General features: G+C 40.8%; 1 protein-coding gene across 2 annotated transcripts; it reads right to left on the reverse strand.

Moving 5' to 3' along the window:
* Positions 1-6494: 6494 nt before the first annotated feature.
* mlxip (MLX interacting protein) lies at positions 6495-18983 on the reverse strand. Of its 2 annotated transcripts, none has more exons than XM_053419930.1 (17): positions 18422-18983; positions 15536-15642; positions 14751-14836; positions 14483-14572; positions 14346-14387; positions 13376-13616; positions 13118-13207; positions 12851-12945; positions 10896-11487; positions 10026-10120; positions 9725-9830; positions 9529-9641; positions 9172-9279; positions 8881-9008; positions 8671-8794; positions 8441-8570; positions 6495-7022 (listed from the first exon to the last, which is right to left on the reverse strand). In XM_053419930.1, the coding sequence occupies exons 1-17, from the start codon at positions 18730-18732 to the stop codon at positions 6916-6918; spliced, it is 2565 nt and encodes an 854-aa protein (XP_053275905.1). In that variant the 5' UTR covers positions 18733-18983; the 3' UTR covers positions 6495-6915. The 2 variants fall into 2 exon arrangements, with proteins under 2 accessions (XP_053275905.1, XP_053275904.1); XM_053419929.1 differs by having other exon boundaries at positions 10026-10132.
* Positions 18984-19363: the final 380 nt, after the last annotated feature.

Genomic DNA, 19363 nt, shown 5'->3' on the forward strand with positions numbered 1-19363 from the left:
TTAGTAACCCTCATTGTATTAATAACGCAGAGACAGGACCCCATCGTTTAGTAAAGATAGACTTTTGGAGCCTTAATGAGTGTGTGATTTGCTCCATTTGGTAGATGTCCCATACTTTTTGGGTCCATATATTGTATGTGGGTGGGTCTGGTTTTAACCATTTGATCGTTGTACATTACAATGCTGCTGTGAGTAGTATGTTTAGCAGTTATTCTTTGGCCCTCCCATCCAGGCCTTCAGGCATTGCTCCCAGTAGTGCTACTCTGGGGTCTTGTCGGATGTCCTGTTGGAATATCTCTTTGAGGGCATCAAAGACTTCTCTCCAGTATGTGTTTAACTTATGGCAGAGCCAGAGCACAAGTTGGAATGCGTCGGGCGCATCTTGGCTAATATTTTTGGTGTTCTGAAGAATCTGGTAATTATTTTCTATTTAAATTCCCTCCAGTTGTTCGAATTTGTAGCTAGGTGTGCCTCTGTGCACATCCCCTCCCAGGTATTCTGTGGTATGACCATCTTCATTTCCGCCTCCCATCTCTGCTTTATCTGCAGGGAATTATGTAGATTCATAGATAGAAATATGTTATAGAGTTTACTTATTGTTTTACAATATCGGTATTTTCATGTTAGCAGGTTAACACATGCGAGACACCAAAGTACGAAAACTCCTGAAGGAGACATGTTGGAATCAAACAGGATGTCACTCCACCAAATAGTTGTCAAGATATTTTCCTACCGAGACCTTTCAGCTCGGATGGAAGTGATGATCTTGGCTCAGGGGTTTGGACCCAAAAAGCCACATTGATGTAATATTATTTTAAATACTAGAAAGGCTCATGCCTCTGCCAAGGCCCACAGTCCTCCAATCAACCTGCACCACACTTCACACACTCATAGATATCAGGCCCGTAAATATGCCAGATTCATTTTTGATATAGAACAAATGCCTTATTTTCAATGTTAAGGAAGTCAAAAGATAATTCCTGGATCTACACCAAAATGTGATGGGTTCTTCTCTAACCCATACCACATCCTTCCTCTCAGTTTCATAGAAATCCCCTCAGTAATTTTTGTGTAATCTGGTTCACAATCAAACAAACATACAAACTCACCAACAAACCACAGTAGTGCTACTTGACAGAGACAATCCGGGCATCATCAGTGTCTTCCCGGGTATTTGGAGACAGAAATCCCAACAGAAGAAATACAGGAAATAGACAATATAATATAATAGTATAAATCTAAACACAACAGTGTTGGATTTGAGCATTTCAACATCTTACTCTAGTAGACGTAGGCTGACTGTCTGTGACTTGACTTGCTTTGTGAGTCGAGGAAGTCTTTGGTAACACTAAGTGTAAAAGAGGAAAGTAAAATGATTCTGAAAGGAACAGAGTTGAGTGACATCCACCCTGAGGGTTTAACATGAGAGAGAACACGTGCTCTTTAAAAGTTTGACTGCATCATAACAATAATAATTTCCAGGATACCTCTGTGTCTCAGGTTGTGTGGGTTGAACGTTCTGGGGCGAATGATGCTTTACGTACACAACGCACATCAGATAAGACTGTGACAGTTTGCGCCACCTTCCCACATCAAACCTCTGTGGTGAACAGTGACTTACAATTGCTAAATAGAAATATTACACCATGATTCCTTTGGATGATAATGCCACTCAAGCGTCATCTAACAGCATGTGGCATGCAACAAAAAAATCCCGTGTTTGGATATATAAGCACAGTGAATTAAAGAAGGGGCACTGACTCAACGAAAATCACACCATGGCTTTTGCTAAAGGTAAGCTGGTTTAACATGAATGTTGAATTGTTTAGATTAGTTACATTTTCTGGAGAGGAAGACATTTTTGAGGCATTGCAATTAAGAGTTTATGGAAAAGATTGAAACCTGAACCTGTTTCTGAAGCTTGTTTGTCTGTGGCAACTCTGTGGGACTGAGATGTCCAGAGGAAAGCTGCCTTTCTCAGAGTAACCTGGAGTTTTGACTCTATGATACTTGTTCCACTTATTTGTTGAAGGTTCCTGTTAAATCACGATGCAGATGATGACACTGTCATATTTTTCTTGCAGAGCTCCTGTTGTCCTGCGTCTTCATGATGCACGTCTCCTTTGTGGTAATGCAACCACTTGACAAGCAATCGCTTTGTAAAAGCTTGGTATTAGCTCTTGAAAATCTTCGCATGGCCAAACAGGATTATGTAAGTAAACACATCATACTTGGGTTCATAAAATTTGCGGGCTCGGACGTTGAATAACCTAATTTTGTTTTCACAATTTTTGACGTGTACTCATTGGTAAAATATTTAATATAGTATAATGTCAATTGTATTATACAAAATGCAATATTATATTAACAAGCTTAATGCGTATTACATTTACAGTAAATGTGTGAATGATCAATCACTAAAGCTACTTTCGGACATGCAATGAATTCCAGATAATCTCCATGTGAGAACCCAGCAGGGGATGTGTTGAAAAGAAAATGAAAAGAGGAAAAAAATATCTCAGGATGACAATATCGAGCCATACACTTGGAAGACATGAGTCCAGACACAATTCTCCTGAGTTCATGTCTGAAAAGATCAGCTGCACCAAGGCAGTAGGGGCCCCCAATTTAAATTCAGCCTGGGGCCCCATTTAAGGATTGTCTGCCCCTGATGCTCTGCTCTCTCAACTCTGTCATGCTGACTGTCGCTTTCTCTGCAGGTCGAACTAATATTTTCACGAGATCCACCGAGGAGATACAAGTTAGGCACTTGGAATCTCTCTGAAGGAATAACTTTTGGAAACAAAACAGAAGAAATTCAGGCCTCCGTCTGTGCCATCATGGACTACCTGGGAAACCACCTGCCAAACATCACCAGAAGTCTGACTAAGCAGTTCGATCCCATCATCGCTAACACCAACTGGTTTCTTCACCACTTCAAAGCCGCTGTTGAACGCACCGTAAACGTGACAGGATGCGAAAGAAGAGAAATAGAGACTTCAAATCTTTACACTAGGAAAAAAACGGGTCTCCGTATCCTGTACTCTTCAGAGCGATGGGTGAAGAATTTTAAAAAACACTGTTAAAGAGGCAACTAAAAATGTGTCTATTTATTTATTGTTTTTTTAATTTAAAGATCTCTATTTATTATATGCTATTTATTTTATTTATAATAAAGGATTGTCTTCCATATTTTCTTCTCAAACCCTCAAGTGGTGACTTCATTATGCCTGTGTGAGTGTGTGTGTGTGTGTGTGTGTGTGTGTGTGTGTGTGTGTAAACTCTTTATAGACAGTTAACGCTTTGATTTTCAATTACTTTGCATCCTTTTGAGGAATAATTGCATTTTACAGTTATTCAGTTTAGGCACCATCAGAAGGATGGTGTGTCTTTAGTTAAAGCCCGATACATGTTCTTTTAAAATGATCATCTTCCACTTTATAGAGCATTGGTAAAGTGTAAGGAGATACTTAGAGTCAGGGTATTTAAAAGGATAAGGAACAGGTGGCTAACTCAAAATATTCACTTAGGGAAACCTGATGAATACTATGATATGAAATAGTCCCGTATAATAGTCTTCAGTGTTACTATGGTTAAAGCTGTATCACTTACAGATCATGATGCAGATAAGAGGTTGAGGATAACTTGAACTGCTTCATATACCGGTCGGATTTAGCCATTAAAAGAATCATGTTTTTGTGTGTAAAATCTCAAATGGAGCTTACAGAGCACTGTGTTTCTCTCTCCGCCTCCTGGCTGTTACTCACTAGTCATCAAGTCTGTCTCCTGCCTCTCTGTGAAGGAGATCATGGAGCAGCCGCTCACCTCCCACAACCTTCCCCATCTTTTGCAGCTACATGTAAATTATCTATCACCTCAGCTGCCATTGGGTAGCCGGCCTACTCACCTCTGTGTATAGCCCATTGACAGTCATGCTATACAAATACAGGTATATACATACACACATACATACAGGTATGTGGGTGCTGCAGTTTCCAGACCAGTTGAGCATAGCAACCCTTTGATTTCACGGTGTGTTGTTACTCTAAATAAATAAATACAACTGTATCCCAAAACATCCAAAGAGAAAACCCACACACCTACAGCACTAAATTCATTTGTCAGGGATGTTTGGAGCATGAGCTCCTTCCCCAGATTTCTGATAAAGGACAGCGTTGCCAGCTGAAATACTCATAATCCATTTTGAGCATTTCATGTGACGTATCAGCAAGACCATTGCAGATATTATTAAAAAATATATATAGAAAATAATATGGCAACATGGAGATATTCAAATTGTTTATGTTTTATTGATTCAGCAGACATGACACGATTTGTCTACTGAATGTTTTTTTTTAATTCCAAATGTATAATATTATTGGCCGTAAATTTTGTGAAAATCACACTTTTGTTGTGGAGGACACCTCAGGTTTTTTTAATCCACTTATCAGAACTATACCCAAAGTGATATTTATTGATAATTAAGAAATAAGGAGTCAAACTTGTCATTTCTTGTTGCTTTTATTGTGACTCAGAAATATTTAAGGCATTTAAAAAAAAAAAAATGGGGGGTGGGGGGAGACACACTATGCATGATAAGAAAATTATTTCACGACTTAAAACAAATGAAACACAATACTAAATTTGGAAAGAACTAATCTGCAGTGATACACACTGTAAATCACCTGTTACAAAAACCAACAAACAGAAACAGCAAATGAACGTTGCAACTCCAACCTGGTACGACAAACATCATTGAATGATTTTAAACGAAGAAAAAAATAATAAAGCAGTGGATAGTTTGAAAAAAATCACAATAAAGTCAAAAAACAAATGTTTTAATTTTCAAACATGACATGCATTCAGAGGTGCATAGTCTGTTCTTACAGTAGTAATAAATAATTGTTGGTGAATATAACCTTTTATGATTTGATGCACTGTTTGCAAATGACGACTGCCTCGTCGGTGTGACTGTAAACCGAGCCGCCTGTACAACGGCTGCTTAATTATTTTTATGTTCTCGAGAAGGAAAACTGATCATAAATCACCTGAAATTCGCAAAAAAAGACAGAACTAAATAAAAGCTGCACATTCTTCCGATAAAAGTGGCGCCTTCTGCTATGGTGAAGCTCGAGTGAAAGCTAAGTTGTTCTGCCGAAAAAGAAAAGGAAAAGTCAGAAAGTCTACGTCTGCCTTGAGGAGCGCTGAGGAGATCACAGGGAAAAGGCACTTTGACCTACAGGCTGGTGAATGTCACACACGCTGACTCAATCTGCACCCAGGCGGATTCTTAACAGAGCAAAGTGCTCCGTCAAACACGACGTCAGCAATGAGACAAATAAGAAGGTAAACAACGCTTTGATATGGCTTTAGTTTTTCAAGTGTGCTGTATCTTTTCCTGGTCTTTTTTTCTCCTGTTACTGCATTAAACACAGACATTAGAAATGAGTGTAGCTATACACACCAAAAAAATATAATATATGTATCCTGATGGAAAAAGGCGTCTTCCTGCCGAGAAATAAACAGATTTGATTTGTTGACAGCTGAATGGAAAATGAATACGCTCACCAGCGAAGCCCTGAGTGACCGACAAAGGAAGGAAAAGACAGCTACTGTGCGTTCAGATAGGATCTTGTAACACTAAACATTTGAACAGTCTATTTATAGCCTGTACTGCTATTTCACATATGCTCCCTATGAGGGCTATAAGTAATATTGCTCCATTATGCGGTGACCTGCCCGGTAGAAATGCCGTGTTCTCAAAGTGACTGCTCTGTCTCACTCGAAATGGGCAGAGCAAGCAAAGTATGAAGGAGGAAGTTCAGCCTGGATGGAAAAACCACCAGACATCCACCACTGTGAACTGGCAACACAACATTTACCTGAGAAAATCCTCTCATCTCTCATGGTATTGATTAGGTAAAGAGAAGCCCACGAGTAATCGGCTTGGTGATGTTTTAATCGATGCCCTACATTCTGGTGTGGAGTCTCCAGAAAAAACTATAATACAACTGTTCCTATTATCTATACCCAAGAGGGAGGCCTTCAGTATAAGAGCAGGACGTATTGGCTTCAGGTTCAGATAATATTACTTGTTACTCAAAACCCTGCACACCGCTTGCATTGCTCCTGCTTGGATTTGCTCTGCTTGTGCTCAAACTGTGCGGTTGCACTCAGATTTCACGTGCGTCAGCTTCGGCTCCTCTCCTCACACTCATGTGGCTTAAGACGTCTGCTCTCGGATTTCTCCTCTGCACTTGGATTCTTTCGTGTGTCGTGTGTGTGTCTGTCAAATTCCCCATCTGCAGATCCACGTGCAGTGTTGACATATGGAATTGTCTAGCCCTCGTTGTGAGTGTTTTACCATCAGAGCATTACAAAATTTGAACGTGTCCTGCTCTCAAAGTGAAACCACACTCTTGAATAAATATAGGAATACATCCCATATCATATCCACATACTTTCTATACATCTGAGAAAAAGCAAAAAATGAATCACTCAAAATTTCCCTTTTTAATTCAATGCTTTATCTGCGCATAATAAAATAATTAAAATTTTGAAATATACTATTGTTCAAAAAAGCAAAACCACAAGTACCATCTTCCGTTAGAGTATTTAGAAGCTCTTCACCTGAAGTAGGTGAAAGAAGTTGTTGATGCCATCTTTCAAATACAATGTAATTAAAGCCACAGTTTTTTACGAAAGTGATGTTGAAAGCACGGCTCCTGCGTGAGTGATTCCCAAGAATCAACGTACAACAGAACAAATGTAGAAACCAATCCCAGGAGCCGGGAAAAGTATTTCAGAGCTGGCCCGCTTCTATCGCGGGAAGTCGTGGATCGGCGGAAGACGTGGTGACGGCTGTTGAAACAGTTCAGGTGGATTGTAGGTCACCTCACCTCCTCTGAGAGAAAGCTACACATCTCTTTCTGTGACCGCCTGCATGGCTTTTTCAGGCAACAGGGACGGATCACTGAGGATGGTCGTTGTTTTGCTCAGATGGCGAAGGGTATTCAGCACCACTGAAAGACAACAAATCACAATTTAATCCTCGTTACCTGCCTGTAAAACACAGCATTTCAAAGCTACCCGTGTTGCTGTGTATCCTTACAGAGTGCTACACAACAGTCATGCACTTTATTCACGCGGCTCAACACTACAACTGGGTGAGAGGTTGAAGTCAAATGTGATATGTGAGCAATGGTAGATATTTAAAAACTGGCTCTGAATCAAAGCTTGAAATAAAACCTGCTGGGAAAAAAGCCCAGCTGTTCTGTTCTCTGCTCTATTTATAATCTCAAACTTTTTGATTTGATTTTCTTGCATTAAAACTGCATCAATTTAGTGTTTTTTTGGCGATGCTCTGTCACTCTGCAACACTGTCGTCACCTGGCAAGGTTTACTGTAGTGTTCACAAAAGGTTACCTATTTATGCATCCAGCAGCCAGCTCGTCTAATGCGCAACATGGGGAATCATCTGCAATCATGAGTGAGTCTGATTCACATTATACAAAGTCATTTTGTCGTTGTGCATATGAAAATATGAATAAGAAAAACACGTTCTTTACTTTCACTGATTTTCATTTATGGCCTCTTAGTAGCTATTCAATTGTTAATTAAGTATTTATCCTGATTATCGAGGTCTGAAACAAAAACACTCTTCACTGTCCTTGGGCCGAGTGTTTCAGCTGTTAACTGACGCTGACAGATGTGATTCATTCAATTTAAAAGGGGACAGCTCCACGACTCACTGATTGAGTGAGCAGTTAAGTTAAGAGCAGTTTTCTGCAACGACACAGCCTCCAGCGAGCGGTTAAACACTTGACTCATAGAAATCCTTTGACGTCACCTTACGTCATCAGATCAGATGATTACCAGAGTGAGAAGGAGTTGGAAAAAAAGTGAGAAAGATTGTTAGTGATTTCACATGCAGCCATGGAGTAGGTGAGCTGGTTATGAACGGCAACTTTGTGTGTCTCCGGGGCCCACAAGTGTGTGTTTGTGCTCGATGGTGATAAGTCGTTATCAGTTTTATCAGTCTGCTGAACTGGGTTTGAGCTTTCTGCAGAGAAACAGCACAGTAATCTCCACAGTGTTCAGGCGAGATGTGGTGCAGCATGCAGAGGAAGGGCGTGACATATTAATTCCACTGCGGAGATCAAGCGTTTTTGTTTGCAGCCCATCGACACTGGCTTTGCTCCTTTTCTTTACCATCATCCTCTGGTGTCGTCTGCGTGTGTGACACTGCTTTTTCACCCTGAGATATTTGTATTCTTTTTTGTTTTGTGTCTGTTGCATGTTAGAAACGTCAACAACATGCCCAATCATTCGAGTTTCTCACCAAGACATTTGCGTTCTCACATACTGCCTGTCCGGAGATCGCCTGGACATTATCTGGAGTTCAGTGCATGTTTAAAAGCTGCTATAGTCTTTTACTTACTAGGTCTGAGAGCCGGAAGCAAACAGTGACGATCCAGCCATTGCATTGTGGTCTGATACAGCTCTGCTCTGCTTGCAGTTGACACCATCTCATTGAATGACTCAAAGAGAGGCTTGATAATGATGCTGAACTGAAATCAGCGACAGTCAAGGATCAATTATACCAAAGCTTGAGACAAATGCAATGTTATTAAGAAGCAGCCGTGTCAGAGCTCTTTCACAGAAGGATACGATCCAGAACTTCCAGTTCTGAAGAGTGCGGCTCTTCACATATTCATTGAACTTTTCCTGCATGTGGCTCAGTTGATGCCGCTTGACTGGCACCCCTGTTTCAGGCAGCTGCTTCTGACAAAGGCTGTGGTAAAGCAGTGACAAGAGACATATGTAAAACAGCTGTGTGATGTGTATATCATTAAAAGAGTGAGATGTTTTTAAACGAACCTAATGGACGTGTCAAGCTCCTCTATCTCCTCTCGTAGTCTCCTGACCTCTTCCTGCAGCTGCTGTCTCTCCTGCTGGAGCTTCCCAACGTGTTCCACCGTCTTCTGCAATGTGACTGCATTACTGATCTAAAGACAATGAGTTAATACATATGGTAGGAAGTCAGAGGATGAAATGAAATATGTTCACCGATACGTTAAGGAAATACTGTGCACAAACATGGCCCAAAATGGGGATTTGCTGAATCTATTATGGATATTTTGATGAGGAGCACAAAGTACACAGACTTACATATGATTGCATCTTCAGAGTGGGAACCAGGCTGCAGAGTGTTTTAAAGCCAATGTTAATGTTTGATCGTCTCTTTTGCTCAGCAGATATGTGTGTTGTCCTCCGGCTCTGTAACACAACAGCAGTGGTAATATTACACAAACACTTACCTAGAGTAGAGTATGGTAGGTTGTTGGGTAGCGAAGGGTGATGTATAGTGGTGTAGGGTGGGATGATGTGTTAGGGTAGGTTAGGGTGAATTTTTCTGTATTTGGAATATGAGGCCTTAACATATAAAGTAATTTATAACGTTCAAGTAATAATATGCTCACAAAAATATTGCCTTACCATTAGCAAACTGTAAAGAAACACACAAACCTGATTTTGTTCGTTCTTCACCAGCCCTGTTCTGCTGGTGATAAGTGACTGGGGACTCGGAACTTGATCCAACACACATGATGTCCCTTGACCTGGTCCTGGCTGACTGTGAACTGAAAAGAAAAAGAAAATACTATTTTATGCTGTGGTGGGTTCGTCGTTCACGGTTTACTTTCGGGGTAGAGTGAACTCTCACCAGCACTAGAGGAGACTTCCTGATTTTTGGAAGAACAAGACTGTTGTTTGGGAACAATCGGTTGGGGAGACTTCTGCATCTGAGACACAACGTGAAATCCAGGAGCCTGAGATACACGGAAAGAACAGACAAGACAATAAATAAGACAAAGAACTGCTACAATAAAATACGACCTTTCTTCACATTGTAACTGACCATGTCGGTCCTGTACTGGTTACTTAAGAATTTGAAGACCCACTGTGGTGCAAGAATAAAATGAAAACAGTGAGAATGAAACTGATGGAGCAGAGAAAAGACGTACCCCTCCTAGATGAGAAGAAGCGATGACTACTCCAGTATTAGGGACCACATCTGCTTTCAGAGGGCTTGGTGTGACAATCATAGCGTTGGCATGACCTGAGAAAGGGGCTGAGGATGAACATTGAGAGTATAACGCTACACTATTAGTTTTGTGTGCAGACATATAGGAACATCCATGTATGAACTATCGTTTTTGAGATTACGACCCCTAGTGTGTCAACTATAGATCGCAATACCTGCACTGTTTGCTAAAGAGATTATTTTCTCACTTTATACTAATACTAGTGTAGTTCAATTTAAAATCCACTATTTTCTTTTGTGCTTGTCACAGATTGTAGAAAAAGCTGGATGACACATCTCCACTTCCTCCCACTATCCTGAACTGAAGCAGTAGTAATCAGGGATGGAGCTTGACCAATTGTGGGTCGGTCTCAGCTGTCAATCATGACATTTGAACATGGTTTTTACTAGAAAAATTAACAGATTACTGTGTGAACTGCCTGAATTGACAAAAAGCATCTATGAGAAAAATGTATTTGACGTGTATTCTGACTTTGTAGTTTGGTCTATGTCCCTTCCACTAACATGGGGTTTATGACCTATGCTGCAGCCAGCCACCAGGGGGCGATCAAGATGCTTTGGCTTCCCTTTTGAGGAGCTATCATGTTGTCCATCTGTATCTACAGTGACTCAGATATGCGTGGACTTCACTGTAAATCAATATAAGATATACAATATAATAAAAGGCTTCAACCTCTTTGTTGTGTTAATTAAGTTGACACAGCTCTGAAGCCAGACCAAAACTGTTAAAACGCACAAGTTCTCCAAACAATAAATCAACATGTTGATCTCAAGATCAGAAAAATCTGACCTGTGAAGACGAGGTGGGGAGGGGGGAGGGTGCTGGCCGGAGCAATCCTTTGCACAGGGCGGACTTTGTTGGCACTGGATGACTGAAAGGGGCGAGGCAGGGCAAAAGTCTGAGGGTGCTGCACAGGAGTGGCAGGCAACGGAGCCAACGGCTGGAGCTGGGACGGAGGAGGTGGAGATTGTGTGGATATGGAGCCATACTCTGAGCCGTGGCTGATGGTGGAGGCTCCGTTGCTGGGCGTGACAACAGAGGGGGCTATGTGTGTGATCACAGAGGACGACACAGCCTCATCCAGCACAGAGGTGTTGTCCAAGGGGGAGGGGACCATGGGCTGCTCTGAGGCCATGCCCTGACCGGGTAGGCACTGTGCCAGAGGAGCATGGGATAATTGCTGAGAGACAGAAGAAACTATTGCTTGATCGCTGGGCTCCACCTGCCCAGGAAACAGGGGCATGTAGTTTTGAACGTAGGTAGCATCACCGCCACAACCACCTGCTCGACTGGTTTGACTAACCATGGGAGAGGGGAGGGGCAGGGGTCCAGGAGGGGAGATGTTGTTGGTTGCAAGCTGCATGGAGGACATTAACTGGGCCTAGTAAGGGAAGAAGAAGTAAAAGGGAACAAACAATCATCAATAGGATACTGAAGAGAGAAAGTTCTGTGTAAACTCATGTCTGGTTTTCTCTTTTGTGTTGATGAGAATATGACAGTTTAAAGGGCTCAGATTCTACACATTCTAAACCTTTTATATGGTTTATTTATTTGCCCTAGTATTAGAAGTGTATTCATTATTCAACCAAATATTAATTAATAACTGACTTTTATGGCTGTACAATGACACTCTAGCTTAACATTTACATCTGCAACCTCTTTTAGTAAATACTATTTTTTCCTGATGAGACGAGCAGCGTAGAGAGTAAATTGGCAGAATTGTGGACGAATCTTGGGGTTGAACAAGCCTTTATATTTTAATGTGTCTTTCTATGCACACAGTTCAGGCAGAGCCTTCACACTGTTTGTTTAATTAACAAATTAAATCTACAGGATACTGGATACTCACAGCAAAAAAAAAAATACACCTTCCAGCGATCTATTAATCCAGCTCCTGTCATACCACTAAACAAATAAAGTTGTATGCACGAGCTGTTAGTATTCCAGCACAACTTACACAAAGGTTTACTACTAAAGGCTCACTTCTTTGTTGTATTTCTCATATTTATTGTTTTTACCTGTTTGTTTTAATTGTTTGACATGTGTCTTTCTTTTTTTAAGTCATGTTATCACACTATCTGCTTTGCGTCCAAAGACTCATTTCGAAAAACCAATATAGATTTCTATTTAGGGTGGGAAAAAAGTTGGTATAGTGGTGGTATTCAGATAATTTATAAGAATAAAGAAGCATAAATAAACTATTTCAAATGTACAGCACTTGAGTCAAAGTACTTACCAATATAAATATATTCCAGTGAACTGGAATAGATTCTATTTGGTAAAATGTGTCAATTAACAAGAGCGTTACTTCATCCACATCCTGTCAAAATAGGCGTTTGGAATGATAAACAAATAAATAAAGAGTCACTTCTAGAAGGATGTATGCTTAAGCTGAAAAGACCAGAAACTCTGAAATTATAATCAATGATAAAATGACTAATTATGTGTTCTGGGAGAACAGAATGACAGAGAAGCAAAATGATTTTGTGTGCATGTTAAATTATAAAGAGATCTAAATTTGATGTTAAGCAGATTGAGCAGTAAGTCATGAATAAAAAAAGTGATCCGTGACAAGTTTAGTAATATTCTAGTTTTTGTAACTAGATTAAGACAGAAAGACGGCTGAGTATGTGGTGAAAATCTTCCTAAATTGAACATAACAACAAACAAGAATAACACAGTCCTTGCACAAGCGCTCATCATGGTGGTGTGTGTTAGGGACTGTCCCATGGGTCGGTGTTTACCTGTGACTGAGAACTGCTGCTGGATAGAGGGGTAACAGATGATGCAGTGGGGGAAACAGAGGGGAAGACGGGCTGACGGAGGCTGTGAAATAAGTCTGGAACAAGAGTCTCTATGTTAGCTAGAGGTTAGTAAAATCACACTACTGTTTTTGTTAGACTAAGCTGCAGCAAAGTTACTAGAACAGGTGCGCTTGATTCCTGCACATTGTGCACCATTAGTGGGTGTGCAATAAAGCTGCAGCTAAGGTTGGTGCTGTACTTCTCTACCTTGCAGTGGATCGAATGAGTCCATGAAGTCTAGGTTGGGCTGTAAGGGGATCAGTCCTGGTTGGATCATGTCTGCGTTCCCTGCATGGGCTGTGAAAGTAAAAGAGACAGAGGTAGGGAGAGAAGGCAGATGACATATGCGATACATGTGTTTTGACAGACATATAACATATTGGTGGGATCAAGCCCCAAGCAGGGTTAATCATGAAAATCAAATCTGGACTTGATTTCAGATATGGACAGCTTATGTTTTCTCACCGATCTCCCTTGGATTGGGCCAGGCCAGGGGCTGGTGCGAGGCCAACGTAGAGAACAACGTGTCTGAAAACTCAGACATCAGAACATCCATGTCAAAGAGGGTGTCCATCTCCATGGGTGCGGGTGTGTCCATGTGCTTACGAGGCAAGCGGCGGGCAAAGGCCTCTTCATCCTGATAAAAGGAGACACGGAGCATGTCTGGAGAGACTTCCCCAAACAGCGATAACTGCTCCTCTGGCCCCTTGGAGTGATCAAGATGCAACCAACAAGCCAGGCAATTACACGCACACACACACAATCACACACACAATTTGTTAGCAAGTCACAAGGTAATTAGACAATTAGAACATTAGGTGTAAGCAGTCAAAAGTGAAATGGAGAATTAAGGCATTAAATAACGTGAATGAAGTCGTAATTTTAGGATATTAGAACATCAGCCTGTCTGTCTCCTGCATTAAGATGTGGAACGTGGAGCGTCTTGTTAAGTTATCATTTGTTAAGTTATACGCACAGCAGCACCACGTGATCCTAAGTATTAAGGTTTGAAAAGATTATGCAAGGAACTTTGTCTTTTAAAAAGAAAGAACCACACAGTCTTAGAGGAAGTTGCCCTTTTGTTCGAAGGAAATGCTTGCTAGTGCTCGACTGTTGGTTTCATCCGCTTGCTGATCAAACGTTGTTCTTTTTTATTTTTCTCCAAATATAAATATGGCTCTTACTTGAGTCTCTTCATATTATGACTTTTTTCTCAATTCGATTTTTTGCCCCCTACAATTACAACTGTATTCTCAAAATCTCAGTCGAACAAAAGTACTTTTATTAAAAAGCACATCAACACTGTGAAGGTGACGTTGTTAGCATGGGTTATTTCCTTTAGTATCAACATCCGGTTAAACAGAAGCTGATCGTAATGCTTGTGATTATCTATAGCAGCACTTTTATGGGTTGTGCATGATGCAGTATTCCATACCTTGAGCAAGCTTGAGAGGTCATCATCCTTGTGCTTCTGCAACTATGAACAAAATTAACAAACCATTAAACAAATAGAACATATTCACAAAACAACTAAAATATTACAATACAGTAATAATAATAAAAAAAACATACCCTTTTCTTGAAGTATGTCCTCCACTTGTGATACTCCCTTATCACAATTTCAATTCTTCTTTTCCAACACTTCCCTTCTGTGGCATTGGCCTGCAGAAGAAAGAGAGAGATGGGAACTAAACCAAAGTCCTTAACAAACACAGCATAAAGAAAAGGAAGTGACAAGTGAAACATAAAGCTAAAGTACAAGCAGTGGTTTGAGAGACTAAACGTATAACAATCCGCAGGATGATTTGGGATCTTTTTTTTTTCCAGTTTCTGTCTTTACCTCTGCAGGACGATGGACATCCAGTTCCATACTTCCATCCAGGGGAGTCACAAAGTGACAAACAGGATTCTCCCTCTTCTCAACATCTAGAGTAGAAAAAAAAAAAAAAAAAAAAAAGAGTCATTCACAGCTGAGAAATGTACTGTCCCTAAGTTTTTATCCTGGTGACAAAGCTGGAATATCTTTGCCGACAAGCGGAACAGCAGGTCATCGGGTCATGAAAAGCTTGACCTAGTTTGTGTTTATTTTTATGACAGGAATGAGAGTTGCTGAGAGTCGCTTTCACATAACTGCTTGTGTCATGTAAACCAACCTTTACTACTGCAGCGAGTTTGAAACATTTTTTAAATACTTTCAGAAATTATAAAGGTGACACATCAGGATCCGACGAGCGGGGCCTGGTTCGGACAAAAACTATGAAATGATATTTGGGTTCGGTCATGTTGGCTGGCCTATGTACTGTCTTTTTTTTTAGCTGCACCGCCCTGTAATAAGGAAAAACACTGACTCTGGTCAGGTTCAAACTCCCACTTTACTGTGACCTGAGAGGAGATATAAAGCTTTGAGGCATCTGTCGTCATTGGCTGAAATGTAAACGTATGATTCTAAAAACTACAGATTGATGACCGTCTCCCCTTCAGACAACAGATACTTGGGTTCTGTTCCTGAAGTCTTCAAGCATGCTGCATTTGGACGGCGAGTCGGGTACTCAATTCAAGTCACTTTAGTCTAAATACTAATCAAGACATGTGTACAATAAATCAGCGATACAGTATGGAACTTACACTGCATATACCAGGCTCTCCATATGGCGTTGTTGAGGCGGATCTTGTCTCTCCACAGCAGCTTTAGACCTTTGAAGTTCTTCCACTTTGGAGAAACCAACTTACCACTGAAAAGGCAAGATGAATATCAATGAAAAATTCTTGGAGAGACGGGACATTTTGTGTACCAAAAGGTGATAGTTTAACCCAAAGAAACAATCAAAAGTAAGTAAAGTAAACAATCAAAAACCTTCAAAGATAACAGATCTCTCTTATTAGAGGAACAGCCCCTTGTTGATAGCATAGCTTGCACACCATACAGACATAAAAAAACAAGATTGGTTCTATATTAATATCTATATTTAGTGACTCATCACCTGCAGAAAGAAGTGTCAGAATCTTAACTAATGTCACCATACAGACATGATTTTGGCATTAATACTGATGCTTGACCATGGCCCAAAGTCTGGATATAAAAATGTCACATAGAGAAAAAGTTTGTTTAAATGCAGTTAAATGATGTTTAACACCATGAATATGGAGACTATGAGTTCAAATAAATTAACAGAGAAGGATCCTCAGTTCTCACATACACGTGTGCCGTGCAACTAAAATGTCAAACAACAGGACGTTGGAGGTCATCAGCATGGACTCGAATGGCCAAAGGATGTGCAATTTATGATATCAGCACACAGACATTCCTGGACAGTCAGTTCACTGACAGAGAATAAACAGTTCTGTTTTAGCAGGGGGGTCAACAGGCAATAATAAACAGCTGGGTTTGTATTAATGCTGCTGCCCTACAACAATAATAAGAACCGACCCTGAAAATGTAAAATGACATGAATAAAGTCCATGCTTGTCGGAACTCAAAGGCTCGTGGCTTCCCTCTGTCCATCCTTCCTGCTCTGTCTTTCTCACAGTCTGTCATTCCTGCCTTTCCATTTTTCTTGTCGTGATTCATTGTGTGCTTATTACAGTAAGAGTACAGCGTGTGAGCAGATAAACCTGCTCCAATAAGTAGCCACATGAGGAGAGAAGAGTCAGTGTTGTAAAGGAAAACTTTGCAGAAGCACCGATGTTCCTGTGATTAAAGTCTCTCTGGTGTTTAAAAATACCAGCCACTACTTTCAGCATTAGTGACCGGAGCAGTAGCAGTAGTGGTGCTTTCCTGGTCTATAAAAAGTCTTTACGACCAGTCCAAGTTTGGGCCATCTGCTAAGTCATAGGGAGTCCCCTGAACAACAGGCTCTGCATCAACACTTCAGCCACACTACGGCCATAAACTGAGAACCCTGGGTAATGTGCGCCTCATATTTCTGTTACAACCTACCTCTTCATATCTGTGTTTGCATCTGCACAGCAACTGCATTGAACCCCCACTTATTTGCAAATACTATACATCTTAACAATGGTACTGCTTTACCTTAATAAATAATGCAGAAAATATGTTCATTTATGTTAATATTTTATGTTTTAAATTTTTATTTTGTTGTATTTGGGTTTTCCATGTATTTATAGTTATTTGCAATAGAGTTTGTGGTTAAACTGTAACATATCAAACCTCAATTGAATTTCTTTGGCATAAGGGTTTGATAACGACATCTTAAGAATCATTACCAATTTATATCAAATACAAATTCTAAACATTTGCTGTGGAGCCTTTCAATGAAGTGCTCATTCTCTGAGTTTAACATAGTTATGTAGACTAAATGACGATAACAAAATGAAGTTGACTGATTTAAAAGGATCTTTATCTGTAACTATATCCATGTGACACATTTCCAGAGGAGACGGTAATTTGATATATTTGTGCAGGTGACCAGTTTCAGAAATAATAAGAGTTAGTTTAGGATGCCAAATGACAATCCTCTCTCACACACTCTAAAATTAAATTTGGACTCGTGACCAAAATTCTCTTAATAGCTGGTTACACAGTGATGGAGAGATATCACTACACGTCTGTTCACCTTCACAAGCTCAACAACAACAACTTTTGTTTCAATGTCACTTAACAAGTCTGGAGTTGTGCCTGCCGGCGATAACCGAGCACCGTCGTTAAACGAGACTATTTCCCTGGTCCTGAGAGAAAGAATGGTGTTGGATCTGTCTGATGAGATCACACAAGGCACATGGAAACTCTCTTGGCGGCTTATTGTTTCTCAAAGCTAGAGAAAGATTATACACTGATCCCAGTACTTGTTTAACTCATTCCAACCTAAGTTAGTACAAAGATCTGTATTCCACCAGGCCGTGTCTTCAGAGTCCCACACTAAATTACTTGAGTGGTGAATTTAATCTTTCCATTCTCTTCTACTTTTGATCCACTACATTTCAAAGGAAAACCTTATTACTGTACATGTATTTAAACTATTCATCATAGTTTACGTGACTAATTATTTTGGGAATAAAAATTTATAAAAATTTCTAGTATGTGTACTCTGGATAGCACAATGAACAAGCAATGTATCAATATATATTGGACCTGTGTTATCAAATGATATTGAAATTGTTATTGATATTATTTTATTGCCCAGCCCTATATTTTTACCTTAAATCAGATGAGATTTTAAACTTCCCACGTAGAGATAAAACTATATCTTACCTGAAATGTACCAATATATTGCTTTATCTCAATAGCTAAATAATAAGTATAATAATCCTTTTCCTCTACTTCAGTGACATTTTTAATCCATACGTTTTGCTGTTGATGTGGGTGTGTTTTTTCCCCAGTGTGGTGATGGTATTAATATGGCATTAGCCTGAGCACTTCTCTCGAAACTGCAGTATTACAACCAGGCAGGAAGTTATAGGAAGAGACGACTCGTGACTGTAGTGTCACACATGTCTGGACACAGTCTGGACACAGATGAGTGTGAGTCGGTGTTCATGTGTGTAGTGGGTCACCTGTAGGCCAGGGTCATGCACTCGAACAGCTTGGTGAGAGAAGCGTCTATGGAGAAGTGCGACATGCTCGCCTTCCCGAAGTGATACGTCTGACAGGTCTGTTTGTTGACCGTGTCGAAGTCGTAGCCTTTCTTCGGCGGGTGCTCGATGTGGGGCGACGACACCATGAAGTGTCCGCTGTGGATGATCTGAGTCTCCAGGCCGTCCATCCTCCGCAGCCCCAGGTGTGTCTCCTCCGGGTCCGAGTCGTCGTCCTGCCCCTGCTTCGCCGGCGGGCGACGGTATTTCTGCCGCAGAGACACAGTGGCCATGTCGGTCTACTCTCAGGACAAATAGCTAACGTTAGCCAGCGAGCTAGGACAATACAACTATTCCGTTCATGAGGTGTGACAACGACGCGGTGGACTCTTCATTCAGGCCCGTCAACTTGCGGCCGTGTCGTGTCGTCCCGGTCCCGCGTCCTCATGCTTAAACTCCTCTGTTAGACATTAGTGCCCCAGCTCACTTGTTGTGCTCCGGAGGGTCTCCGGGAACCAGCTGACTGTTCCTGTCCGTCCGGGGCCGGAAGTTGCTATGCGGAGGCGTCTCTGATTGGTCAGAGTCAGAGCCCCACCCACCAAAAGACTCCAAACAAACGAGGATCGACATGTCGTCACCGACCAGTTCACAGGCTGCAGTGTACAACCTGTGCCCAAGGAAGTATTCACATCCTTTCCTGAAGTACAAGTACTCCATTACAAGTGCACGCCCTGCATTCACAGTTTTCACTTGAAGTAGAAAAGTAACTTATGTGAGTATTAAAGGTTCCGTTTGTAAGATTTCGGTGAAAGGGATCTATTCGCAGAGATTTAATATAACATAATCCTAGTGATGTTTTTTCACTAGTGTGTTTCATGTACATTGTACAAATTGTTGTTTTCTTTACCCTAGAATGAGCCCTTT

This window comes from Pleuronectes platessa, chromosome 4, assembly GCF_947347685.1.
Source record: "Pleuronectes platessa chromosome 4, fPlePla1.1, whole genome shotgun sequence".
NCBI classification, from domain to species: domain Eukaryota; kingdom Metazoa; phylum Chordata; class Actinopteri; order Pleuronectiformes; family Pleuronectidae; genus Pleuronectes; species Pleuronectes platessa.